Raw genomic sequence first — 24,875 nt, 5'->3', positions numbered from 1 at the left:
TTGCAGTGACTTGTTCTTTTCCCATCCTCATTCCCCAAACTCTTCTCCTAATGGATCATAATAATCTTTACTTACAACTGGCATCCTATTCAGAAAGTAAGTTCAGAAGGAACTTATCACAAGTTGGCTTTTATCACCCATTTCAACACTGCCATTGTTTTCTTACACTCTCTCTTTCCGTGAATGGAGATAGTGTTCTTTGGAAGCCAGAAACCATTTCAAGTATGTAGGGCTTCCCTTTTCCTTTGCTCCTTTCCCCCTGTGTCTAGCAATACTCGTATTCTGTCTTCCTGAACTTTGCATGTGGCTAGTCTACCCTTCATTTATTAAAAATGTTCTTTTCATGGGGCGCCTGGGTGGCTCAGTTGGTTAAGTGTCTGCCTTCAGCTCAGGTCATGATCTCACAGTTCATGAGTTCGAGCCCTGCATCGGGCTCTGGGTTGACAGGTCAGAGCCTGGAGCCTGTTTCGGATTCTGTGTCTCCCTCTCTCTGCCCCTCCCCTGCTCTCTCTCTCTCTCTCTCTCTCTCTCTCTCTCAGAAATAAACATTAAAAAAATATTCTTTTCATTATTTTCATTTAATTGCCAATGTATTCTCTGTAGCACAGAAGTTTTCTTCATTGAGAACTCTGAACCACCCTATTCCAGAACACCACACAGTGGATTCCCATTATGCCTATTCCCATTATGCATTATGTTTTCTGTATTCTTAGCAGTCATTTTTCCTGTCCTCCCATAACATCATTGTACAAGGTCCCGGATCTGGCAACCTCGCTAGTGTATTTTTGCACTTTTCTCCTAAGTACTGCCATTTCTTCACTAGGAAATGTCCTAGGGTGTTGGAGACAAATACGCCGACTTCCAGTTTGTTCACTCTGCGTTTACTCTGCTGCCTCCTTGACTTGCGTATTTAATGATTTTCCTTACTATTTTCTCATTCCGGTTAAGAAAACAGAAAATTGCCACAGAGAATGAAGTTCTAGAAAGATGAGGTATCTAGTATTATCTTGCTCACTTTACCCGTAGCCTGGCAAGACATTGTGTGCAACTAAACCCTTAATGGAAGTTTTTGATGGCAAGGATTCATCTCATCAAGTTGGCTACCTCTGGGTCTCACTGAACAAAACATACTGAAATGAAGAGGTTCTTATACTTGGGTAGATTCTGACATAATTTCACCAAAATAGAGACCCTGAATATGATAGGACTAATACCTTCCCCCACCCTCCCATCCCCACTGACATATTTGCTTTTTTTAGTTTTCTCTGGAAATAGTCATGAGGAATGGATGTATTCGCTCTAGTAAATGGATTTTATTTTCTAGGCTTTGAATTGGGGAAACAGGAAGAAAATACGTTATTGGTGAAATCTGAGTGACATACTTCCTTTTGTCTAGATCTGACATGCATTTGGATTTTTTTTACAAAAAGTATTTGTGACTAGTTACCTCATGGTAATTATTAACTGTGAGCTGAATATAAAAAACTTTGTCAACAAAGTGCATTTTATTGAGGTATCAATCACAGTTTGACAAAGTAAGACTTTTTAGTTATAATTAATATATAATGTAGGCATTTCTGGAAATTTGAAATTACCTTGTGGTTACTATTTGTGAGATTTTGCAGGGAAGGAGGGAGAAATTATTTCCCCCTTTGTTTTTTCACTTATCACTATTCTTTATTCTCTAAAAGCTCCCAGAGAACATATCGTTCCTTTGATTGCTAGCATACTTCCTTCATATAGCAAAAAATGAGTGACAACAAAAATTATTCCTTTAAAAGTCTAAATGCTTGCAGCATCTAACTAAATTAGATGGGGCGCCTGGGTGGCTCAGTCACTTAAGCGTCTGACATCAGCTCAGGTCATGATCTCGCAGTTTGTAAGTTCTAGCCCCTTGTAGGGCTCTGTGCTGACAGCTCAGAGCCTGGAGCCTGTTTTAGATTCTGGGTCTTCCTCTCTCTGCCCCTCCCCTGCTGGCCCTCTCTCTCTCTCTCTCTCTCTCTCTCTCTCTCTCTGTCTCTCTCTGTCTCTTTTCTCTCAAAAATAAGTAAACATTAAAAAAAAAAAACAAAACACCTCAAGCTTTATTAGTCTCTCATTTATTTATTGCTTGCATTTGTTATTGCATACATTCTGGGCCATTGAGGCTAATTGGTGGGAAGTGTTGCTAATGGAAATGAGGTTACCAGGATGCACGGGTGGCTCACTCTGTTAAGCATCTGACTTTGGTCAGGTCGTGATCTCGTGGTTCATGAGTTCCACAGTGTGGAGTCTTCCTGGAATATTCTCTCTCTCTCTCTCTCTCTCTCTCTCTCCCTCTCTCTCTCCCTCCCTCTCCCCCTCCCTCCCTCCCCCTCTCTCTCTCCCCCTCTCCCTCCCTCCTTCTCTCCCTCTCCCTCTCCCTGCCCCTCCCCTACTCACTCTTTGCTCACTCTCTCTCTCAAAATAAATAAGTAAACTTAAAAAAAAAGACGAAGTTATATATTTGAGTCTGTTGCACTCAACCTTCTCACTACTGGAGGTTTTCGCTTTCAAAGGTGGACTCATCGAAGAGAAGTAGTGGGATTTAATGTAGCTCATCACTGCTTGAGAAAGAAAAGTTCTCAGACTTCAGAGCTAGGACAGGGCAGGAATAAGGACACCTGAGTCCAAGGAAGCCTTCTCATTGTACCCTGATGTGACCTCTTCCTCTTCTTATAAGGACTCCAGCCCTACTGGATTATGGTCCCACTCTTATGGCCTCATTTAACCTTAATTCTCTGTTGTGGAAAATGTACACTACATTTTGCAATGAGAACAAACTCAGGAAATTAATTTATTAAATGATGTATTTAATCATTCTTTCAGCACTGGAGCCATTGTTTCGATGGAAAGGAGTTTTCTGTATCGCCTGATGGAGAGGACAGATCACTGAATGTGGGCTGGGGGTGGGTAGGAGTGACCACATTTTAATTTTTTATGTTGGCCAAATTCCTGTGTGTCTTAGTTTTCCGTGTCTATAAAATAAAGGAGTTGATTGGTCTGGATTTTGCTTTCTACCTTTCAAAAGTTTGTGCTTTTGTGACTGGGACATGCTTTTATAATATTTAAGGACTCCAAAGGCCTGACATTTTAAAACTTAAAAATCCAAATGACAATGTGTTTCTTTTTGCTTATTTGCTTCAACTAGCTTTTGAAAGACATTTGGCTCTTTAGGGTAATGACCACTTTGCATATATGAAGTATGTTTCTTATGAGACAGTTGAAGAACAGATGTTTGCAGTTGGGGTGACTTGGCAGAGGTAAGAGGCTGGAGACAGAGTGGATGATGATGGTATTTAAGTTGCAGAAATGTCACCGATGCTTCCTCTGTTGAACACAGCTCGAATATTGAATATCCGGGCCGTGAGCATTTTTCACTATTTATTATCAGCCACACTTCATTAAAACCAGACAGCAATTAAAGGCTCTCTGGGTAGAACAAAAGATGAAATATTCATTGGTCAGTAAGGAGCAGGTTGGCATTTAGATTAGTTAGGGGGATGAAACTTCTTGGCAGCTTGAGCTTTGGTGGTGGTCAGAATTTCTGTGGTTGGCTGTGTGCCATTCTGAGGGCACACAGCAGTAGGAGCAAGTAATTGTAATCATAATATCTAATCATATTTGTCTCCGATTACAGAGAACAGTAACTTCGAAAAGTTAATCTCGTCAGATGTAGCAACAGCCAGTTAGCAGCAGCTTGGGTAGGGGCAGTTAGGGCTGTGAAATTGCTTTGAGACGCCGGTGATTGTTAACGCAGGGCTTGAAGTCGGGAGGTCAGGAAGTGGTTGAAACCAAAGCTCGGACAGTGAAAGGCACTGAAATTGATGATGCCATTAATGCAGCAGGTCAGGTTTCTCAACATGATATTCCAAAGTAAATGGCATTTGTGATTAACACTTGCATTTTGTATTTTTTTTTGTTTTATTAATTATAGTACTTATCGCGTCGACAATGCTGGTAGATCAAAGGCATAAAAAATTCCTTGTGATAATTAAGCATAATAAAAATCCATTCGCTCATCCATTTAATAAAATTTATTGAGCGCTTACTTAGTGCAACTCCTCTCCATCTAGCAAGTAATGAGTCTCTACCCTTGTGGAATTTAGTCCAGTGGAAAAGTCAGACAATAAAACAGTAAACTAACACACATGGGAAACAGTATCAGGTAGTGATAGTTTTAGGAAGAACAATAGATCAAAGTTAGGAATTTGAAAAGTGACCGCTGGAGGTGAGGGCACTGTTTCAGGTAGGGTGGAGTAGGAAGGCCTTTCTGAGAAGATGACATTTGGTTGGACTGTGGAAAATGAAGAGACGGAGGAAGCTGTGTGAATATCTGGGGCAGAGTGACCTGGGCAGAGGAGATGGTGCGTGAAAAGGAAAAAGACGCGACGGTCAGGGAACGGTGAACAGATGAACGTGAAGAGGGGTGTGTGTTGCTGTCGGGCATGTGGGGGAAGATAAGTACATAGGATGGTCAAGGTAGAAACTTCTCTCTTTTGTCTAAACAACAAAGAAGGCATCATGTTAGATTTTTTAGAAGCTTTTGGGACTAGATCTGAAACTTCCAGAAGTTCTGAAGGTTTAGAGAAAGCCCCACACAGTGACTATCAGCGAATACTCATTCTAACACCTCATCTTACTGGATTTGGGGCACTCAGGAAGGCTTGTTTTCAGGAGTGAAGTCATTAGCACGACTCTGTTTGGTATGGTGAAAATCTCTGTCCCTGCTGACAGTTGTGTCTCCTGAGACGGAAAATAAGTCTTTTGTACATAGCCCACTTTGATGATATTATCCAAAGATATTGAGCCATTGTTAGTATGCCATCAGCTTATCAACGTGTTATTAAGGATTTATTCCGTGTGACATTCCAGATATCTGGGAGTTTTTAAAGAACAGTTGTGGCCGAACTCGAGGCTGTTTCCCCGTAAAGGAGTAGTATGCTTTGGTGGGCTGCTTTGTAGAGGGCCTGTGGGGTTTTTGTAACAAACTTTGCCAACAAATCTAATCTTTTTCTTAATAGAAAATAATTCTGAGTGATCATAAACTACTTACGAATCTTACATATATTAGTTTAAACCTGGCCTAGCACGGAAGATCTTTTCAACTTTTTGGCACTAACTCTTGCTGATTAGTGACTGAATCTGGTTCATTCATTTTAGGCCATTTTAGACCATTTTAGGTCTACCGAACTCCAAATCTGCATTCCTATAACAGCCTCGATTTCTGCTTTTTGTGGTCTTTGTTTTCCTCACCTCCTTTCCTAACATTACTTCCACCATTCAGGAAGGAAAGTGGTTCAAATGTACCTTTTACATGAACGGGGTACACAATAAATATTTGTTGAAAGAATTAATGTGTCGCCTGTAAGGGTACTTAGCAAATGTCTGTTGATTTGAAGTGAATGTTTTTTTCGTCAGTTAACAATAAAAATATAAAGGAAAATTATATTTTTCTTTAGTGATGTTACTGAAATAGATCAATCTTTCATACCTAGAAGTGGTAGGATAGTGGGGTTTGTGTGTGTGTGTGTGTGTGTGTATGTTGCCTCTGTGGGAATAAGAAAGTGTCTGTTACAGGAAATACACAAATATAAAGGTGAACTTAGAAATTTCCTTTTTTTTTTTAACATTGATCCTAACATACTACTCTTGTAACTTAGCTTCGTAGTTTGTTTCTTATAGTGATTTATCAGAAACCTAGATACTTTGTCCTTTCACTCTTTTTTCTCTTATTACTACGTCAAAAGCTTATGGTCGTACGAAGTGCTTTTGCCTTATCATTCTTTCATGAAATGTAGAAGCTCCTTCCAAGATTATAAAAACCATTTCTTATAGGAGAAGCCTTGCTTTAAAAGCTTTTTCATTTAGCCTCTTCTGTTTCTGCTAGTTTTTTTCTTCCCACTTTTATTTAAAAAGTGTGCCACAGTCCCTAGATCATTTTTTTGATTATATATGTAGTGTGTGTGAGTGAGTGTGTGTGTGTGTGTGTGTTATGTGTGGTTTGTTTTGAAAGAGGGAGCTAAGCTTGATTATTTGGAGTAAGCATGAATGTCACAAGCTGAAATAATTCTTTAGTCTTTCATTTCCCAATATTTTTATCTTTGAGAAATGTACAAAAGTAGGGTACCCGTGTCAGTTTGATGTGTGTGTTGGTATTTGGCAGAATATTATTCTGAGTGTTCACAGGTATGTGATATTTTTATACGGATACATGTTTGTTCTTAATGAGCTAAAGCTTATATAGACATTTTGAAAGATGCTAGTGATTAGACAGTCTAGCAAATAACATTGTAGATCATACATTATTCATGCATGGGAGGAAATGTGGCTACCCTATTGCATTTTTATGAAACATACCTTTTTTTTCCCCCTTGTCCTCAGAATTATGAAAAATACTGCTATGTTTTCAGACGGTCTGACCCGTGAAGGGCTGTGAAACACTGTCGTGGTACATTTAGATTTCAAACCCCACAGCTGAGAAAGTGCTTTTGAATTTACGTGATAAAACGTTAAGTGTTTTTAATCCTCAAATTAACTTTCAGAGATTCAACTGTAGTTTTCTTCCACTTTTGTGTTTCCAAACCATGTTGCATGATACATGGCTGCACACGGATTGCGACTAACTGGCAGTTTTATGTTACTGACCGAGGTGGAGAAACGATCAAGGCGCCAAGCCAAATAGCAATGCACGTTTGAGCGACGACGTTAGGAGAAGTCAGGCATGCCTGTCTGATTAGGAGGAGAGTACACGCCGTTCCTCGTGAGAAAGAACTGGCAATGTTTGTGAAAGCCAGAAGAAAACCAGAACGTTTGATGCCTGTTTTCAAATATGTAAATGTGCGTCACTTAAAAGGGAGAGAGTAGTTTGGGTTTTTGTCGCTTCACACATCAGGGTTAGGACCAGTTAGTTGGTTGGATGTTAAGGGGGTTGTACTCCCCACAGCAAGAACTTTCTAATGAATTCGGCAAAAATGGGAACGCTTTCCTTGGAAGACAAGACCCTTCCTGGAGATGTGGCTAACTATGTGCTCAGCTGTCAGGCCTGCGTTCTGTAGATCAGGGGTTTCTGATCCACTGTGCAGCTTCTGAGCTCCACCTCGATCGGTTTCTTCCAGTCTCGCTCATCTGGGTTACTTTTTTATATTGCATTTTAATGCTGATGATTGTCGTTGGCTAGGCCAAGGAGTTATTGTAGACTTCTGCATCATTTCATCACCTTTGTTCTTTCTGACAACAGGGTAGGAAAGAGATTCACATGACGGCTGTTCGCAGAGCAGTGGTTATAGAGTCTCCACCCTTCCTCCTTTTTGCTTTTTATTTCTCTTCTCTTTTTTGTATTTTGCTGATTTTTTTTTTTTTTTTCCTGTGCCGGTAATGGTTCATGTGAGTATAAGTTGACTCTTAGGAATGTTTAAGGCAAAAAGGAAGCTGGCTCTCCTCTGCAGTCAGCTAACATGGGACTAAAACTTAATAAATAAATAATAATAACAGGGGTGCCTGGGTGGCTCAGTTGAGTGGATGTCCGACTTTGGCTCAGGTCGTGGTCTCATGGTTCGTGAGTCACGCCCTAAGTCGGGCTCTGTGCTCATAGCTCAGAGCCTGGACCCTGCTTCAGATTTTGTCTCCCTCTCTCTGCCCCTCCCCTACTTGTACTCTGTCTCTCTCTCTCTTACTTTTAAAAATAATAAATGAATAATAAAATAACCTTATAAGTAATGAACCTAAAATCATGCCTGCTATTGATTTTGACCTGGATATGCTGATGTTTTTGGTACAGTGTTTTCTACTAATTAAACTTTATAATTATCACTTAATATTATTGGAAGCTTACATATAAAAGACAGCAGAGAAAAATTGTTTTTTCTTTGTAAAATATTTACGTAATTTGTGTGCTGCTTTTTACATATTCTGAACATGTATTTGTCCTGGGCTGTAGCAGCCAAAACATGCCCATTCAGCATTCATTGAAATATGTTTATATCCAGCCACAGGCCTATTTACATCTGATTTTGAAACCTAAATTGATAATGTAATTTGGTATCAAAATAATGTAGGAATGCCTACAGGAAAATCACAGTCTCCTATATATAACTTCTATTCCTTTGGGGGTGTGGGCTCTACATTGCTTCTCTGTGTGATTTGGCAAATTATTTTGCTGTTCTCCTTGCTTGCCCCTCAGAAGACTCTCTCTCCTGTCTGTCTGTCTGTCTCTCCCTCATACACACACACACACACACACACACACACACACACACACACACACACTCCTGTTCATTTTGTTCTCTTTTTTCTGTTTTGTTTACTTTGTTTCCAGGGCTTCTGTATAACACCCAAGGCTCTTCCTGGTCATTTTTAACTTTTTTACTTTTAGTGATTGTAATTTGAACATTTAATCATTAATATTGCCTCCTGTGTGTGTTTTTTTTTAATCTGTAGTACTGCAAGTGAAATATTTTCCATTTCACGGGCAAGAAACCCTTTTTATCTTCTTTTTGTAGTTAAAAACAAACAAGAAGAAACTTCAAACCGAGCAACAGTATTTTCTTGAAACTTTGTTATTTCACAAGTGAGCAAAGCAAGGTTTTTGATTTCAAGCAAAAGAGGCAAGAACAGCCAGATAAAAAGAATAGAGGTGAAAAGGTCATAAGAGAAGCTTTAGTTTTTAATGACCTTAATTTCATTTTTTGGTGAGAGCGGTGGTTTTGAACTTGGAAATGCTGGATCTTTTTGTTTTGCAGTTGGAATAGATCCTGGAGTTCTTGATGTCCTCAAGTTGTTTTTGGCATTTGTGGAAGAATAGTAATCATTTGGTGGTTACTATTTCTCAATTCAGTGAGCACTTTCTAAAGCCTATTCCTGTAAGCTACCACATCATGAGTGGGTGAGAAAGTATTTGATACACAGCAAGAAGAAAAAAGTGTAATGGCAGCAAGTTTCTAAGCTATCACTCTTGAGTGAAAGAATATGGAAGCGTCTTGATTGGATTCTGGAAATTCAGAATCTATAAATATTTTAAAAGCTAATCTATTTTTCATTTTTATTGATGATACATATGCATTAACACGTACAAATCTTGACATATGTATTTGTGTATATATTCATATACTTGTATGAATGTTTACACTTGTACACGCGAGTATATCCGTGACCCAGATCAAAATAAAGAACACTGATACAGCTCGTTATCAGTGCCCCAGAAGACCATCTCGTATTGACTGTCAACCCCCTTCCGGAAGAGGTGACCATCACTGCCATTATATGGAGATTGGTTTTGCCTGTGCTTGAACTTCATATGAATGAAACCATATAATATGTCCTCTTCGGTGTCTGGTGGCTCTTATGCAACATGACGCCTGTATTAGTCACCCACACTATGGTTGTAACAGCAGTAACTGGTTCTTTCATGTTGGCCATTGTATCAGTGTACCGCTGAAATCCGCAGATATAAAAACACAATATTCAAGCATTATTTTGGAATAAATGAAAACGTATTAGGATCTTATGGTCCGAAATACTGCTTATAACCTAAACTTCTTCACAATAGCTTTTCAAGAAATCTTTGATTTCCTATCCTGTGGGGCCAAGGGGTCCCTCAGGCAAGTAAGAGATCGTGGGGGGCTCTCCTCTGGTCTAGCCAGGCAGTGAGCCAGGATGCCCAGAGTCCGATTATCTAGATGATGAATATAGACTATCCTACAGCCTTGGAAGTAAAAGCCAGGGAAGCTAAAATGAACCAACTGTGTATTTCCTGGACTTTGAGATGTACGAATCAAGGCAAAAATAACCGGCAACTAAAACAGGTTGCCAGTTTTGTTAAGCAGAATGAATGTAGAACAACAAAAAAAGCAAAAATGATATTACCTTGAAATTGAGAATGATTCTTTTCAAAGAAAGGTAATTGGCAACTTAAATCAGCATTCTTAAGCAGATAACAATATGTAGGCTAGTGTTTGGAAACAACAAATTCAGCCAGGAGGGAGGGGAGGGGTGTGACCTGAAGCATTAACCAAGAGCCAGTGGGATACGGGAATATCAGAAGAAACAGTGAGCAGGCATGGGCTAGACTGGAGGCAGTAACAGGATTGTAGTGCATTGGTACTGGCTGTAAATCGCGTGGTTCTGGACCATAATAGGAAAGGAGTAAACATGTTTTGAGTAAATGAGCAAATGAATTATAGGTGGGTGGGCCAGTTTTAAAAGCACAAGATAAACTTGATGGGCATTAAATATTCTTTCAGTAGGTCTTTAGAATCTTGCATCTTAATTCTTGCACATTAAAGCATTCGTATTTTTAACTCTACTATCTTGAACCTATTGTTAATTATATTTACTGCCTTCCCTTCAGCTGCTTGGTTATAGAGTATAATGTATTCTGTGCAATCACACGTGTTATAGCTGCTTTGTTTTCTGGAGTTTCCTGTGTCTGCAGCCTCTCCTGTCGTCAGGGATGCCAATGCCAGCCCTGCCCAGGGTGCTCAAGGTGCTGCCAGCAGCGCCGTCGATGCCTTGTTTGCATATTTTCCTTATTTTTGCTCTCTTTGCAAAAATCTATGTGAGATATGGTAGAAAAAAATTAAATATAAGAGCGGAAATAAGAAAAGCAAAGAAAGTTGTATAAGAAGAGACCACTGTATCCTTTTTTGAAAACGAAATTATAAATGCTGAGCAGGTTGGATAAAGGTGCATCCATGCTCGGAAATGCAACTGAGTGAATCTCTAGTTTTTTTCTTGTTTTGAAGCTTTCAGGAAAATTGAAATGAGGATTTCACTGAAGAGTAAAGAGGAGGCAACATCCTTCTCTGAAAGTTGGAAGTCCCTCCGCTTTGTACGCCTAATTCATTACATTTCCTTTTTTTTACGTGTTTTTGATTGACGTGGACTTTTCAAGATGCAACTCCTACATTCAGTAGGAGTTGAGTGTACTGTAAAAAAGTGAACTTGGTTGGGGGCACCTGGGTGGCTCAGATGGTTAAGCGTCTGACTCTTGGTTTCAGCTCAGGTCACGATCTCACATTTCCCCATGTTGAGCTCCACATTGACAGTGTGGAGCCTGCTTAGGATTTTCTCTCTCTCCCTGTCTCTCAAAATAGATAAATTAAAAAAAAAAACCCTGAATTTGGAAATTTCTTCATTTTAGTCATGTTTTTCTGTTCATTATTTTTCACCCATTTATCCATTTTTTTTTTCCAACAAATATTTGAGTGCTTGCCATGTGCCAGACACTGTCCCTGTCCTTGCCTTTAGAGAGCTTTGGTTCCTAACTAGGTATTATAGTATTTGAGAACAAAAAGAAGGAAAATCCACGACAAAAAAAAAAAAAAAAAAAAAAATTCCACGAGTGCTAAATTTCCTCAGTTTTCCTTCTGTACCCTCAGAAATTCATCTGTTGGAGAGACACATCTCACTGTGTGCCCTTTGCTTTTTCAGAGGCTGTTCCTCCTCTAGACTTAATCCCATTCCCCTCCATCCCCCCCAGGATCTTCTTTTTGTTCAACCTGGTCTCTCCTGCGTTTTCAATCTTCTCTGATCTGCTGGTCCTTCCCTGGGACCTACAAATGTGCTCAGCCACTGCCCTTTATAACATCTCTTGCCTTAAACTTTCATGGCAGTCCCCCCACCCCCACCTACCACTCAAATTCTTCTTTGCTTCCTATGAAGCTGCTGGAGTACATTCTGTGATCTTCATTTTCCCCTCCTCCCGTTCACTCTACCTTCTGCCGACCTGTCACCATCTCAAAGGTGTCAAATCTCAAGGGTATTTTTCTATCTTACCTTAACTGGTTTTGTGAACATTCGAGGCAGCTGATCGTGCTTTTATGTCTGGACTTTTCCCTCCCTTCTCTTTTACCACTGTCTCTGGCGTCTCGTTCCACCTGAGACCATTCATTCTCAGGCTTCTTAAGGTTCTCTTCTCTCTGCCGACTCCCTCAATGCAAGTCCTCCACGGGGTCTGTCTCAGACTGATTTCTGCTTACTCCACCATTATCTCACCCATTCAGTAACTTTAGCTATTACTTTCAAAATATTATCTCCAAACTGGAACTGTCTTGAAAGCTCCAGGAAGCTGTTTCAGTTCTTTTTTTTTTTTTTTTTTAATTTTTTTTTCAACGTTTTTTATTTATTTTTGGGACAGAGAGAGACAGAGCATGAACAGGGGAGGGGCAGAGAGAGAGGGAGACACAGAATCGGAAACAGGCTCCAGGCTCCGAGCCATCAGCCCAGAGCCTGACGCGGGGCTCGAACTCACGGACCGCGAGATCGTGACCTGGCTGAAGTCGGACGCTTAACCGACTGCGCCACCCAGGCGCCCCTAGGAAGCTGTTTCAGTTCTAAAACTGAACTGATAGTCTTCTTGCCTAAATCTTTCAGTCCCAGCCTTTACTCCCCTGCACATACCTCCATCCTGGAGTGCTAATCTGCGTCTGCTCCTTCCCTTCCTGTGTTCCCTCTCTTGAGAGATGATGCCACCAGCTCCCCGGTGATCCAGACCTCAAAAACCCAGGAGTCCACCTAGAAAACTTTTATCCCCCCTGCCCCTACACATCCAGAGTCACTCTTTTTACCAATTCTGCTTCATAATTATGTCTCAGATCCATTCTGTCCACCCCTGGTGCCTTTGCTTTCCATTCCCAACTTCCTAATTGGTTCCCATTACTCTAAACCTCAACTTCTCTGACCCATCTTCCAACACCTCTGCCAGAGTGATTGTGCTCCTTCCTCTTTGTCATTTCCTATCGTCTGCCAATGAAGGAGTCAGAGTTCCTTTTTGTAGAGTGTAGGACCTTCTCTGACCTTAGCCATGTTTTTCTTATGCTCACCTTTTATGCCCTAGTCTCTTCTTAGGTCTGTCATACTGTTACTCATATTTATTTATTTCTACCCTAAATCTGCCTACCCATACCAAACTTTTTCTTATCTGGTGTACAATTTATCCTTCAAGATTCAGGTCATGTATCACCTCTTTCAACTTTCACCTGGGCTTATTCCTAGTCACTCTTGCAAAATGTGAGTTGACCCTGCCTTCTTTTTAAAATTTTTAAATTATTGTGCTCTGGGCATATTTTCATTATAGTGCTTAACACATCACCTTGAGATGACTCAAGGCAGAACAGAGTTTTATATTGAAATTAATATACCCACACTCAGTGGAAATCTTAGACTAGGAATATATAATGTCCCCATCAGGAGAAAACAGTAACATCTGCAATGAATAGTGATGTTTTGGAAGAAGGTAGAAGACTAGAGAAAAAAATTGGATTATATTCAAACTTAAGATATTTGTTTGAAGTTGGAGATGAGTGTGAGGAGAGAGTATGTGTGAAGGGCAGGAATGAGATTCCTGGATAAAAGGTGTGAGAGCCAGATGTACTAATGGCCTTGGTAGTGGAGATGAGAGTTTGTAGGTTAAGTCCTTGAAGAATTATACAATGAAGTGAAGCTTAATATAATGTTGAATCTGATGATATAGAATCAAGGACTTTCAGAAAATCCTCAAGATCAAATACAAATGTTCTGGCAAAGAAAGCAAAAGGATAACAGGGGTGTGTGTGTTTGGGGTATGGGGTAAAAGAAAGGATTAAAGACCGAAATGAACGGATCACAGGGATTGTTTAGCTAAGATCTATATTCATATATTGGGCGATCTGTCTAGAGGATATTGGCTGCATAAATTGTGTTCTATACATATAGCCTTGTCCAGCCACTGAAAATAGTAGAGTAGGTGTATTTTTTTATTAACATAGGATAGGTTAAATATATTGAGTAAAGAGCTGGTTACAAAACAGAAGTATAATAGGACCACATTTTGATCAAAATATATACATATATAGCTTTATTTATGAGTACATATGTACCTAGAAGTAAATGTGGGATTATCTTGTTATACTTTTGATAATTTTCTGAATTTATTGAAATGAGGCCATATTTATAATTATAAAGGTCTAAAGGGAGAGGCCAGCATACAATGCCATGATCTAGTAGAACATAAGTAATAAGATTAATACTATGATTATGCATCTACTGGAGTTATATAAATTATATAATAGCAGTAAATAGCTAACATTAAAACAGCAACTTCCAAGTACATTGTCTTATTCAGTTAGCATGACAACCCTGAGAAACAGTTTAAAAGCTCGAACAGTCAGTTCCTTCTTCAAGGCAAGGACGTAACGGTGGCTTCTGACTCTAAATCCTGTGCTTTCTGCACAGTGTTGCATTGCAGCCCAGGCATGAAGAGAGCCCGTCCAAGGTACTTAGTGGGATGGACTGAAAGGTGATTAGAGGGTCCAGGTCACCTCCATTTTGTGGCTCCTCTCACAGTGAGGCCCTCAGATTCTTTCCAGTTAGTAAGTGGATGAGAAAAACAGGATTGTAAAACTATCCTTTAAGCCTCATTTCCTTCATTTTCTTATATATACTTGCTGTGTATGTGTGTGTGTATATATATATATATATGTGTGTGTGTGTGTAGACAGCAAGTATATATATATATATATATATATATATATATGTAGTCCATTTTGGCTGTAGTCCATGTTGCCATCCTAAACTATTTGAAATCTTTTTTTTTTAATTTTTTTTTAATCTTTATTTATTTTTGAGAGAACGAGAGACAGAGTGTGAACAGGGGAGAAACAGAGAGAGAAGGAGACACAGAATCCAAAGCAGGCTCCAGGCTCTGAGCTGTCAGCCCAGAGCCCGATGCGGGGCTCAAACCCACCAACTGCGAGATCATGACCTGAACCGAAGTAGGACGCTTAACCGACTGAGCCACCCAGGCGCCCCTGAAGTTGCACAAATCTTAATGCTCTGTCCCCCCTCTCTTCCCTTGCCTGCGTTTTCTCTCTACCTGATGGCCTTTTCCTCTTCCTTTACCTGGTGAATTTCTACTCCTTCCTCAGTAGGATCTTTTCTGGGGACTGACGCCTCTCTTACTCCTCCTCTTTCCTCTGTGCCCTTGCTGACCCAACACATAATTATTCTCTATTTATTCTCATGTTTCTTCCTCATAAAGAAGATGCGAGTGGCCATTTTTTGATTGGCTTTGCATACCTGGAACTTTGCTGATAATCTGGCACACACTAGGTTCTCAGTAAACGTTGGGTGGGGAAATTAATAATGTAAACTTTGCATGGAGAGCAGTGTCTTACACTTCTTACCATCGGAGCCACGGTAATGAAGGTAGACAGCTGGTTGTTCGGTGACCGACCATACGCAAGTTTTGTGCTTCCGTGTGCCTGAGGTTCATTGCCACCTAAACACATTTGCACCTCGCCTTCCTTCTTGGGGTTGTTTTTGCTGTTCAAATCAATAAATTGCAAATATGAATTTACAAATGTGCCTTGTGGTACAATTACTTGAGAACTGAGTCTTTAAAAAAAATCTTTTTTTATGTTTATTTATTTTTGAGAGAGAGACAGACAGTGTGAGTGGGGGAGGGGCAGAGAGGGAGGCACAGAATCTGAAGCAGGCTCTTAGCTCTGCTCCGAGCTGTCAGCACAGAGCCCGACGTGGGGCACGAACCCACAAACTGTGAGATCATGACCTGAGCCAAAGTCAGACGCTTAACCGACTGAGCCACCCAGGTGCCCCGAGGACAACTAATTTTTACCTAGGTCATTGTACAGGTGAGGGTGAAGCAGAGAGAGAAAGTCGCTTCTTTGGCTCTCTTTAGTGCTTAAGTTAGTGGATGGGCTGCCCGTGTCTGATTATAAATGATAGTCTGTAAACCTCCGTAAGGCAGACGGTTAATTTCCCATGACAGCACACGAAACTCCTTCTCTCCTCCCCTCCTCAAGCCCCAGAGCACACACCAGGGAAACCTCCTGTATAAGACATTTCTTTAATGCTGCCTGTCGGAAAAGGTGCTAGAACGAGTCAGTCAGGTTTGAGGTTTGCAAACATACTTCTGCCTTACTAAACGTCACAAAGGCTGTCAAATATTTCATTCCCTCAGATTTTCTCTTCTCTCTAGAAGAAACACCATTACGGATGTAAATGTTAGAGGAATTTCGTCATTGGCTTTGGCTTCTGAGGAATATTTTATTCATCGTTTGGATCCGGGAGAGGAAGGAAGCCTCTGCTGACATTTTGAAATCTTTCTAGCAATTTATGTGAACTGTACTACTAGGGAGTAGATAACTTTTCTCTTTCTAGTATTAGTTACGCCTCATGCTCTTTTTTTCTACTTTCTCTGGAGGAAAAAAAGAACAAGCTTTTCTTTTTCTTCTTAAATTTTTTTTTTTACGTTTATTTATTTTTGAGACAGAGAGAGACAGAGCACGAACGGGGGAGGCACAGAGAGAGAAGGAGACACAGCATGTGAAGCAGGCCCCAGGCTCTGAGCTGTCAGCACAGAGCACGATGCGGGGCTCGAACCCACGGACTGCGAGATCATGACCTGAGCCGAAGTCGGACGCCCAACCGACTGAGCCACCCGGGTGCCCCAATAAGCTTTTCTTAATGACCTTGATATTTGTGAAATGTTTGTTGATTTTTCCCGTTAGTTTCTTCTCAGTCTGTAAGACTCTCTACCAAACCCACTCTTGGGTACATACATCCACGTATGTATTTTCCTGGGGGCTGAATGAAACATATTTATGTGTGCTCCACATATTTCAGGTATTATTTTATTTGGTGGATGATGAATAACTACTGAGAAAGAAACCAGTTGCCCTTCAAAATATAATTAGCAACCCCAGCCTAGGGGCACTTTGCGTTTGGTTGTGACAAAGCCTGTGGCATGCCCTCTGCAAAGACAAGAAGGGAAAGATAGATGCATTTCTAATGCAATCAGGAAGCCCCTCTATAATTTAAATATATTAGCATATCTCAGGAAACCTGGTTATTTGAATGTCCCCAAGATAACTCAGAGTCTCTCCCAAATAAACATGATTGAATTACTTGAGGGAATGCATTAAGACAGCAGGCGTGGTCCTTAATGGATCAAGGCTGGCTATACTCATTACCATAGCAAACTCCAGCAAAACTGTCACCAACGCCACAAAGACTCAGGTTACTGATGCAGTCCTAGAGATTTGGCGTACATGCCTCACATCCAGTTAGCTACCAAAAGTTTGATGTCGTGTCAACCGTGAATTTCTGCAACATTAATATTGTTTCCTGCTTGTGTGTGGCAATAGTAATGAGCATACCTCTTGAGATCCTGGTGTTTTAGATTATATACATGAGCGTAAGTAACAGTTTTGAAACCTTCTGCATTCTAGGAATGCTGGGGTAATGTAAGATGGAGTTAGCTTAAGTGTACATTCTGGGTCTCACTTTCACAGTCTGCTTATGTATTGTGAAGGCCTCTCAGTCAACGCAAGTAAGTAACAATAAACCTAAAATTACTGAGCCCTAGTGATACACCCAATTATGTTTTTAATGCTTAGCATCTATGAGCTGATTCAGTCCTCACTGCAACTCCAGTGGTAGATACTATTATTACCCTTTTTACCCCCATTTTATAGCTAAGGAACCTACCCTGAGGCACAGAGAGTTGAAGTGGCTTGACCAAGATCACACTATTGTAAATGGAGGCACCAGGATTCAAGCCCAGGCAGAAGGACCCCAGAGCCCTAGTTCTTACTGCCTCCCCTCCGTTCAGAACCCTGAAAATACGAGGTTTCTCAGGCCCCAGGATTCTTTAATGGAGGCTCTAATTGGGCGTTTGAGTTAGGAATATCATTTCAGTAGGATACTCTGGAAGCAGTTCATAAACATAATTCTCCCCCTGGATTAGAGTAAGTGTTTTTTCTGTTAAAAACTTATGATGAAAGACACAGTTTGACCAGCTCTGGGTCTCAGAGACAGATGGGACAGGTGGCAGCCTGGTCAAAATGAGAACCTCAGAGTACTTTCTCAGGATGGTCTAGTCTGATCACTGTGCCCTTCTCTTAGTCTTACTTCTAAAAGATAATCATCTAAAAACAGTTGGGCTGATTTAGAAGAAAACTTTATGAATTCAACTGGTTAATGTAGGCATAATTATTTGCAGGACTTAAGGACTTTGATTATGTAGTTTTACCCAAGATAGATTTTCAAATTATATTTAAGATATAATTTAATTTATGTAAAGGTAAATTTCCCTATACAGGTCAGGGATATCCCCATTACAAGAAAGAAGTAGCACTTGAATATTTTGAATGTATCTAGAATAGAACATTGTGGTTTCCATTTTAGCTTTGGGTCTTGGTACGATGTAAAATGAAAACTTTCAAGAACTATGCTACCTGCAGGAATGTCTTCTTTTTTTTTTTAATGTTTGTTTATTTTTGAGAGAGAGAGACAGACAGAGCCAAAGTGGGGGAGGGGCAGAGAAAGAGGGAGACAGAATCCGAAGCAGGCTCTAGGCTCCAAGCTGTTAGCACAGAGCCCAACGTGGGGCTTGAACTCACGAGCCATGAGATCATGACCTGAGCCGAAGTCGAACACTTAACCGACTGAGCCCCCAGGCACCCCAAGAATGTCTTCTTTATAAACATTCTCTATTGGCGTTGTCTTCTGAAAAGCATGCATTTCCCTATATTTTGTGGTTTTACATTATCTCTTAAATGCTTCCGCCATTGTGGGCCCTTCTTTTTTTCCATGAGATATGAGAAGTATAACATTCTCAAATATTTAGTCTCTATGGCACTTATGAATTGGCTTCCAACACATATCTGCCTACATATGGTTTTTTATTGAAAGCAGGATGATATAGTAGGGGCCATAAAAGGAGAGGAAAACAATTGCGATTTACCCAGGCCATTTGTTAGTACCATCTTGCTAAACTTTACTCTTTTGTGAAGAGGAATGGACACATCTATTTATTTATTTGGATAGTCTGAGTAAATGATTAGCAGTTTGATTCAGAAACATTATTTTTAAAATTCACTTGTTCATTTACTGTTTGTGCCTCTCTAAAAAGAACATGAGATAGCTGATCAAATATTTTGTTTGAGGATCAGTTAAAAACTGTAGTTGTCGAGAAACCATGCCACAAACAATTTTATGAAAGGAAAACAATGGACATGTTGAATTTTTGTTTTTTACCCTTTCCTCTTAATATACCTGTGCATTTGCATCAAGTGCCTTAAATATTAGGAAGAAAGAGAAATGAGTTTCTTCTCTCTGGTAGATTGCAATGAATCCTCAGTAGACTTTTTTTGTAGTGTGGTCTCTGCATAAGACACATAAAGGAAAGATCATTTTGAGCTTTAAAATTTGGTTTAGCATTTTCTTGAGCTTATTATTATAAAATAATGCCCCCTCCTCTTTTTAAAGTATGAGCGTTGCAAACCCTCTGCATAATTTCTTCCTAATGTTTGCAAAATCCCCCTGAGATTTCTTCTGGTTCCATGGAATTCTCTCTTCTCCAGATATTGACAAAATCATTAAACAAGCCTGAAGCTTCATGATTATTTTTCCAGCAGCACTTTCATTGCTCTTTATCATTACATTTAGTTATGTTTCATCTAGTTTTCAATATATGTGACAGGGTTCATATCCCAGCCAACTGGAATTAATTTGATAGCTAAGCATTTCATGAGCTGCCTCCATAACACACTCTGCCAGATCCTGCCATGTGTGAAGCATTACTCTTTTTTTTTTTTAACCACTAAAGATTATATATAACTTTGACTTCTTCTGTGCTCATTTGTGTTTCTGAAGAAGGGAGGGCATGGCGTGCCTGTTCAGAGTGTTTCTCTTGGCTTTCCTCTATGTAAACCTCACTAATGCTTTCAATCACCACCTTCTGTGTCTTTCCTTTTGAGCAAGAGGAGAAAAATGGAGTTGGTTTGAATGCCATGCCTTGCTTCTCAACAGGAGAATGTACTTGGAAGCTCTGGTGTCGTTCTGAGTTCTCTCTCTTGCTCCTGTTGGTAGCTCGTGAGGGTATTGGGGGTGGTGGTGTGGTTGGTGGTAATGTTGTTGGAAAGAACCTTGAGAAATAATTTTTTTTTAATGTTTATTTAGTTTTGACAGAGAGAGAGAGAGAGAGAGAGAGAGAGAGAGAGAGAGAGCGCATAAGGTGGGGAGGGGCCAAGAGAGAGAAGGAGACACAGAATCCAAAGCAGGCTTCAGGCTCTGAGCTGTTAGGATAGAGCCCGACTCGGGGCTCGATCTCACAGACCGCGAGATCATGACCTGAACTTCAGTTGGACACTTAATCAACTGAGCCACTCAGCAGCCCCACAATAAATAATTCTTTAAGAGCTTAGTTCTTGGAAGTCATCACAGTCAGTGACAGAATGGGAACCTATTGAATATTATATCACTATTTGGGGAAACAATTTTTTAGCTACTTATTTCAGGAATAAGAGAAAGAAAGTGTTTATATTCCTAAGATTTGGTTATATTCCAGATTTCTACCCTTTTGTAAATATCCAAAGCTGTCCAAAACAGAATTGATTAATTCTGTGAACAAGCTTAGAATGTACTCTTTTATTTGACCATTTTGGCTTTTGTTCTCAGTTTGATAATTTAAGTTTATGGCCATATATACGTTTCCTTGTTTAGAGGTTTCTCTCACATGGCATGATTAGCAATCGTGTGTGAAATGATTATGTGGAAACATTACTAGCGAATTACTGCTTGTCTAAATACTGTATGTTTTCACTTGAGAACATTGGCTCTGGAATGTATTTTTGGCACTGTGAAGGGAAAAAAAAAAGTCTTGGTGTTAAAAGATGCAGCCAGAATTTAATTTGTGAAATGGAGCTTTAAACTCAGTTGTTCCTCCCACTGGCAGCAACTTGAGGTTGCTTATTTCCTTTCTAGAATGAAAATTGTGCCCTTTAAGGCTACTTAATCTTATTTTTAATCTTCAAATTGGTGTTTTCTTATAGAAAAAGCCAAAACTTCACACAGTCTGTGTTTGTTTCTGTGTGTTATATAGACTCTAAATTATAAATCCTAATTAGTACCACTTAAAACTAATGGAGTGGCCATTTCAAGGTCCTTTACTACAGTAATTATCACCTGGAACAGGGAAATGAATCGTATGTTAAGACTTTATACTAAGAATAATGGCTGACTTCTCATAAAGTACGGAAGCCCAAATTGGGAGTAGCATTCGTATGATAATATCATCAATAACCTACCCTGTTGGATATTTGCTATTTGGGGGGATTAACTCTAATCTGTAAAATAATGGAGAAAAAAGAGAGAGAAAAGCCAGCAGATATAGTCTTATTTTCCTGGTTATTTTGTCCTACAATACAGAGTTCATCCTAGCTTATAAATAAAGTTTTCTTAGTATTGGGATTGGCCAGTTTCATTTCTAGAGTGGACATTTCTTATATATCCCTAAAGAAAGAGCAAAGGGGGAAAGGGAGTTTCTTTACTGATTTAATTATTATGACCATAAAATGTTCTGTCCATGTGAGAAAGTACATATTCTCTCCACGTGAGAAAGAAGAGAAATCGAAGGAAGTATTACACCACATTTCCTCTTTTTTCTCCCCAAAGAGGGGCCTCAGAGTTCTGTAATAAAAAGTCGCTTTCTCCTCACTCCCAGCATTTGATGTAGAAGATTGACAGCATGCATAGAGACTTAGTCTCATTAGAGTCTGGGCCAAGGAAGACATCATAGCCAAGAAGATCAAAGCTCTGAACTGAAGCAGGCACTTTTCATTCAAACTTGAATAAATCTAGAGGAAAAGGATGATACATCTCCCAAAAATTAAAAATCAAAATCAAATGGAAAAAAAATGTCACACCTATAGTCTTTTAGCCCTACGAATTCTGTATTTATTTTGAATTGAACATTTTCAGGAAAACATCATGATTCATTAGTCTGAAAAATTATTGCATTATCATAAGAAAAGGATTGTTGACTCTAGTAGAAATAGGCTTTGGATCACTTATAGTATGAATTAGCCTCATAGCATTAAACCATAATAAGAAGATACAGATTGCTTGTTCATTGAATAAGATGATTTTAAATATTACTCTGAGGACTTCTTTCTGATATCAGAATTGCACACAAACACCTCACTGTGTAACTCCAAAATTCTGGTAGGCAGGTAGCGCTTGGTAGATTGATTCTCATTATTAGCTTAGAGATAAACAGAAAAGCTGGTTGATTTCCTTTTCCAGGTCATTTGGCTATGATGTCGAGGGCTTATAACTGCCATTTTTCCTGTGATATCTACAGTAAATGCTCTCACGGTAGATGAAAAGCTACCCACGTATAAGTTCCTGTGATATAAGGGTATATTCTTAAAAACTGATCTGTGAAGAAATGTGAATTGTGGTTACTGCCACAAACAGCATAGAAGTACAGTATCTTTTCAATGAAGATAAGTGGGCGATGGGGGGAGAGAATTTTTCCTTCTGATTATCCAAAACTAAATTGAAGGCCACGTACTGCTAAAATGTTTTCTTTCTTTTTTCTTATTTTTTTCTAAAGAGAAATATGAGATATTTAATTTAATATAATCTAGGGATTTTAGATCCATACTTACTAAACACAAAAATTGTTAAAACATCTCAACTCCATTTAGCCACTTAACACAGGGAATGGAACAAAAGGAAGGAGTGGAAAATGGCAGAGAAGCCAACTAAAGAAGAAAGAAAAGAGTGGGGAAAGAATGAATCTTGGTTCAAGGAGGAGACCTACTTCGTAAAAGAGAATTGGAGACGTTGGGGCAGCTGTGGACAGAAAGCAGCCCCGGGGATAAGGGCCTTGTGTGGCCCCCCTGGTTTGTCAGCCTCAGAACAACTGGCTGTTCTTACTGTTTTATGGAATTTTGTCTATGTTTCCATTCTCCAAACTCTCATTCATGATGCTCATTTTTACTTAGAGATATAAAAATGGAAATAGCTTTAATGCTTTTGTAGCAATATCCTAAAAATTCATAGGCCAGACACTAGTAAAACAGACCCTTTTAGGACTTAAATATTAACCCTGCTTTTCCCTGGTTGAAAAGAAGAAAAACAGACTGAAAATCTCCAGAACAAAGAAATTATAGGAACTCAAAAACGCTCACAATGGCAATATTTACCATTTTCTAATTAGGGAAAATTCTAGGAAGAGAGCACCATCAGCAAGGAAGTGAGATTGTGTCCTTTAAGGGTTTTGACCTGAAGTTACTTATTTGCTTCCATGTGTGGTACTTTCCTGTAGATTTTGAGGGGCCTGAGTGTGTGTTCTAATGAAACTTCAGAAGGGAAAGAGAACATTATGAGAGTTAATTTTTATATTTGTTGGTAGATATTATATTTTCTGTTACATTGAATTGGCCTGGAATCCAAAAGGGTAACTCAGCTTTGAGGAGTTTGTTTTTGTTTTTGTTTTGCCTTTTTTTCCCCTAAAGGCCAAAGCAAACCTCTGCACTTTATTATGATGAAAAAGTTCTCAATATATTTGTCTATTACAACTGAAAATACCCACGGTACCAAGACCCTTTTATTTATAAAAGAGAGTCTCAAAGTCATTTTTGAAGGGTATACAAAACTACACTGAACTATTTTTACACCACTTTGCATTTGCACACAAACACTGAATTGAGGAGGAAAAAAAATTCCTTTTGCCCTTCCAGATTATTTAACTGGTCTCATAAATTAACATAAGGCAGATAACTGAAGAAAAATTTACTTCCATACATAGGGAAACCCTACATGCATATGAGACCCAAGGAGAAGCCTGGCAATCTTGGACTAAGGAAGTCAAGGTTAGGGCCGTCAGAGGATGTTCACAGGATGATAAGAAGAGTGATGTTTGGTAATTTGATGTTTGTCTCGCTTTACAGACAGGTCAGGTAGAAAGTTATCTCTTGGTAATGGCTCCGTTTCTGGTCAAGACCCCCTATCTAAATTATTTTAGATAGTTTAAGGGAGGGATGAAAGTTTTTCTTGAATCTGACAGTTCTTGATTGCCTTCAGCTCAAAATAGTCCACATGCCAAAGTGGCACGTTTTGGGGAGACTTGTTACGAACCCCTTCTGTAGCAATTCATTTACCTTTTAGAACATTCCTTTCTTTCTGGCAGGTTAACAGGGTAAATACCTTCTCTAATCTTTTTTTTTTTTTTTTTTTTTACCTCTGAGTCTTTAACTCTGCAAACATCCTTATATTCCCTGTAAAGTTTCCAAAGCTTAGCAAATACTTTTCCCTGTATACCCGACACTCTCTTCTCTATATAGCTCTATTTTCCTCTCTTTGGAAGATAAGAAAGAGGAAGCCTGACTTGATGAACCTTTTCTTTGTCACTTTCCAAATACCTTGTGTTTCTGAACTGCACAGCAGAAATTGAAGTGAAAACAATAGAAGTATATGAGAATGGTGGGCTTTCTGTTCATAGCCCTTTGTCTTTATACTTCCGTGGTATGAGACAGCAGAGAACTCAGGGCTGGAGGAACAGGAGTTGAGGAAATCTAATTATAATAAAGAGACCTCATCAGGAAAGATACAGGCAGTCGTGAGAAGAAATGAGTTTCCTCCTAGATAATAAGAAATAGGCTAGTGCACTGGGCCATCCCTGTCTTTCCAGGACTGGTTCTGTGCATGCGTGAAGAAGGGCTTATAAAAATCAATTCTGCATGAAAGAATATGCCTCAGTAGGAATTTGAAGGAGTGCCTTCAACTCATTATTAGGTTGCTGAGAGCTATGAAGGAGGTTGTTTAGCCCTGAAGAAATGCTATCGATATTCAGGTGTTGAAGTCAAACCAGTCTAGTCCATTCCCATTCTAGTCATCCAACTTCCAAAAGTCTGTTTCTTCATCAGTAAGATGGGAGTAATGCCACTGACTCTGTGGGATTGTTAGAAGATGAGCCAATCTACATAGATTACTTAAACGTGTACTTGAAACAGTAAGGTCTTGATAAATGAATGATGTTTGTAGATGTTGCTGTAATAGAAACTGAA

At 39.5% G+C, this 24,875-nt stretch overlaps 1 protein-coding gene across 4 annotated transcripts in view; it reads left to right on the top strand.

Annotated features, from left to right (window-relative positions):
* EXOC4 (exocyst complex component 4) overlaps window positions 1-24,875 on the top strand; it is a 761,449-nt gene that overhangs the window by 345,684 nt on the left and 390,890 nt on the right. The window contains exon 11 of one of the 4 annotated variants that reach the window (XM_058728679.1): window positions 2,848-3,026. The exons of the other annotated variants lie outside the window; for them this stretch is intronic. Within the exon in view, the coding sequence (XP_058584662.1) occupies window positions 2,848-2,914 (67 nt within the window). The 3' untranslated portion in view covers window positions 2,915-3,026. Of the gene's footprint in view, window positions 1-2,847; window positions 3,027-24,875 lie in introns of those variants that run through there. 4 annotated transcript variants of the gene reach the window in all.

The sequence above is a fragment of the Neofelis nebulosa genome, chromosome 4 (genome assembly GCF_028018385.1).
Source record: "Neofelis nebulosa isolate mNeoNeb1 chromosome 4, mNeoNeb1.pri, whole genome shotgun sequence".
NCBI lineage: Eukaryota > Metazoa > Chordata > Mammalia > Carnivora > Felidae > Neofelis > Neofelis nebulosa.
The sequence above is the reverse complement of the archived record's forward strand: the minus strand, read 5'-3'. Positions and strand labels throughout refer to the sequence as shown.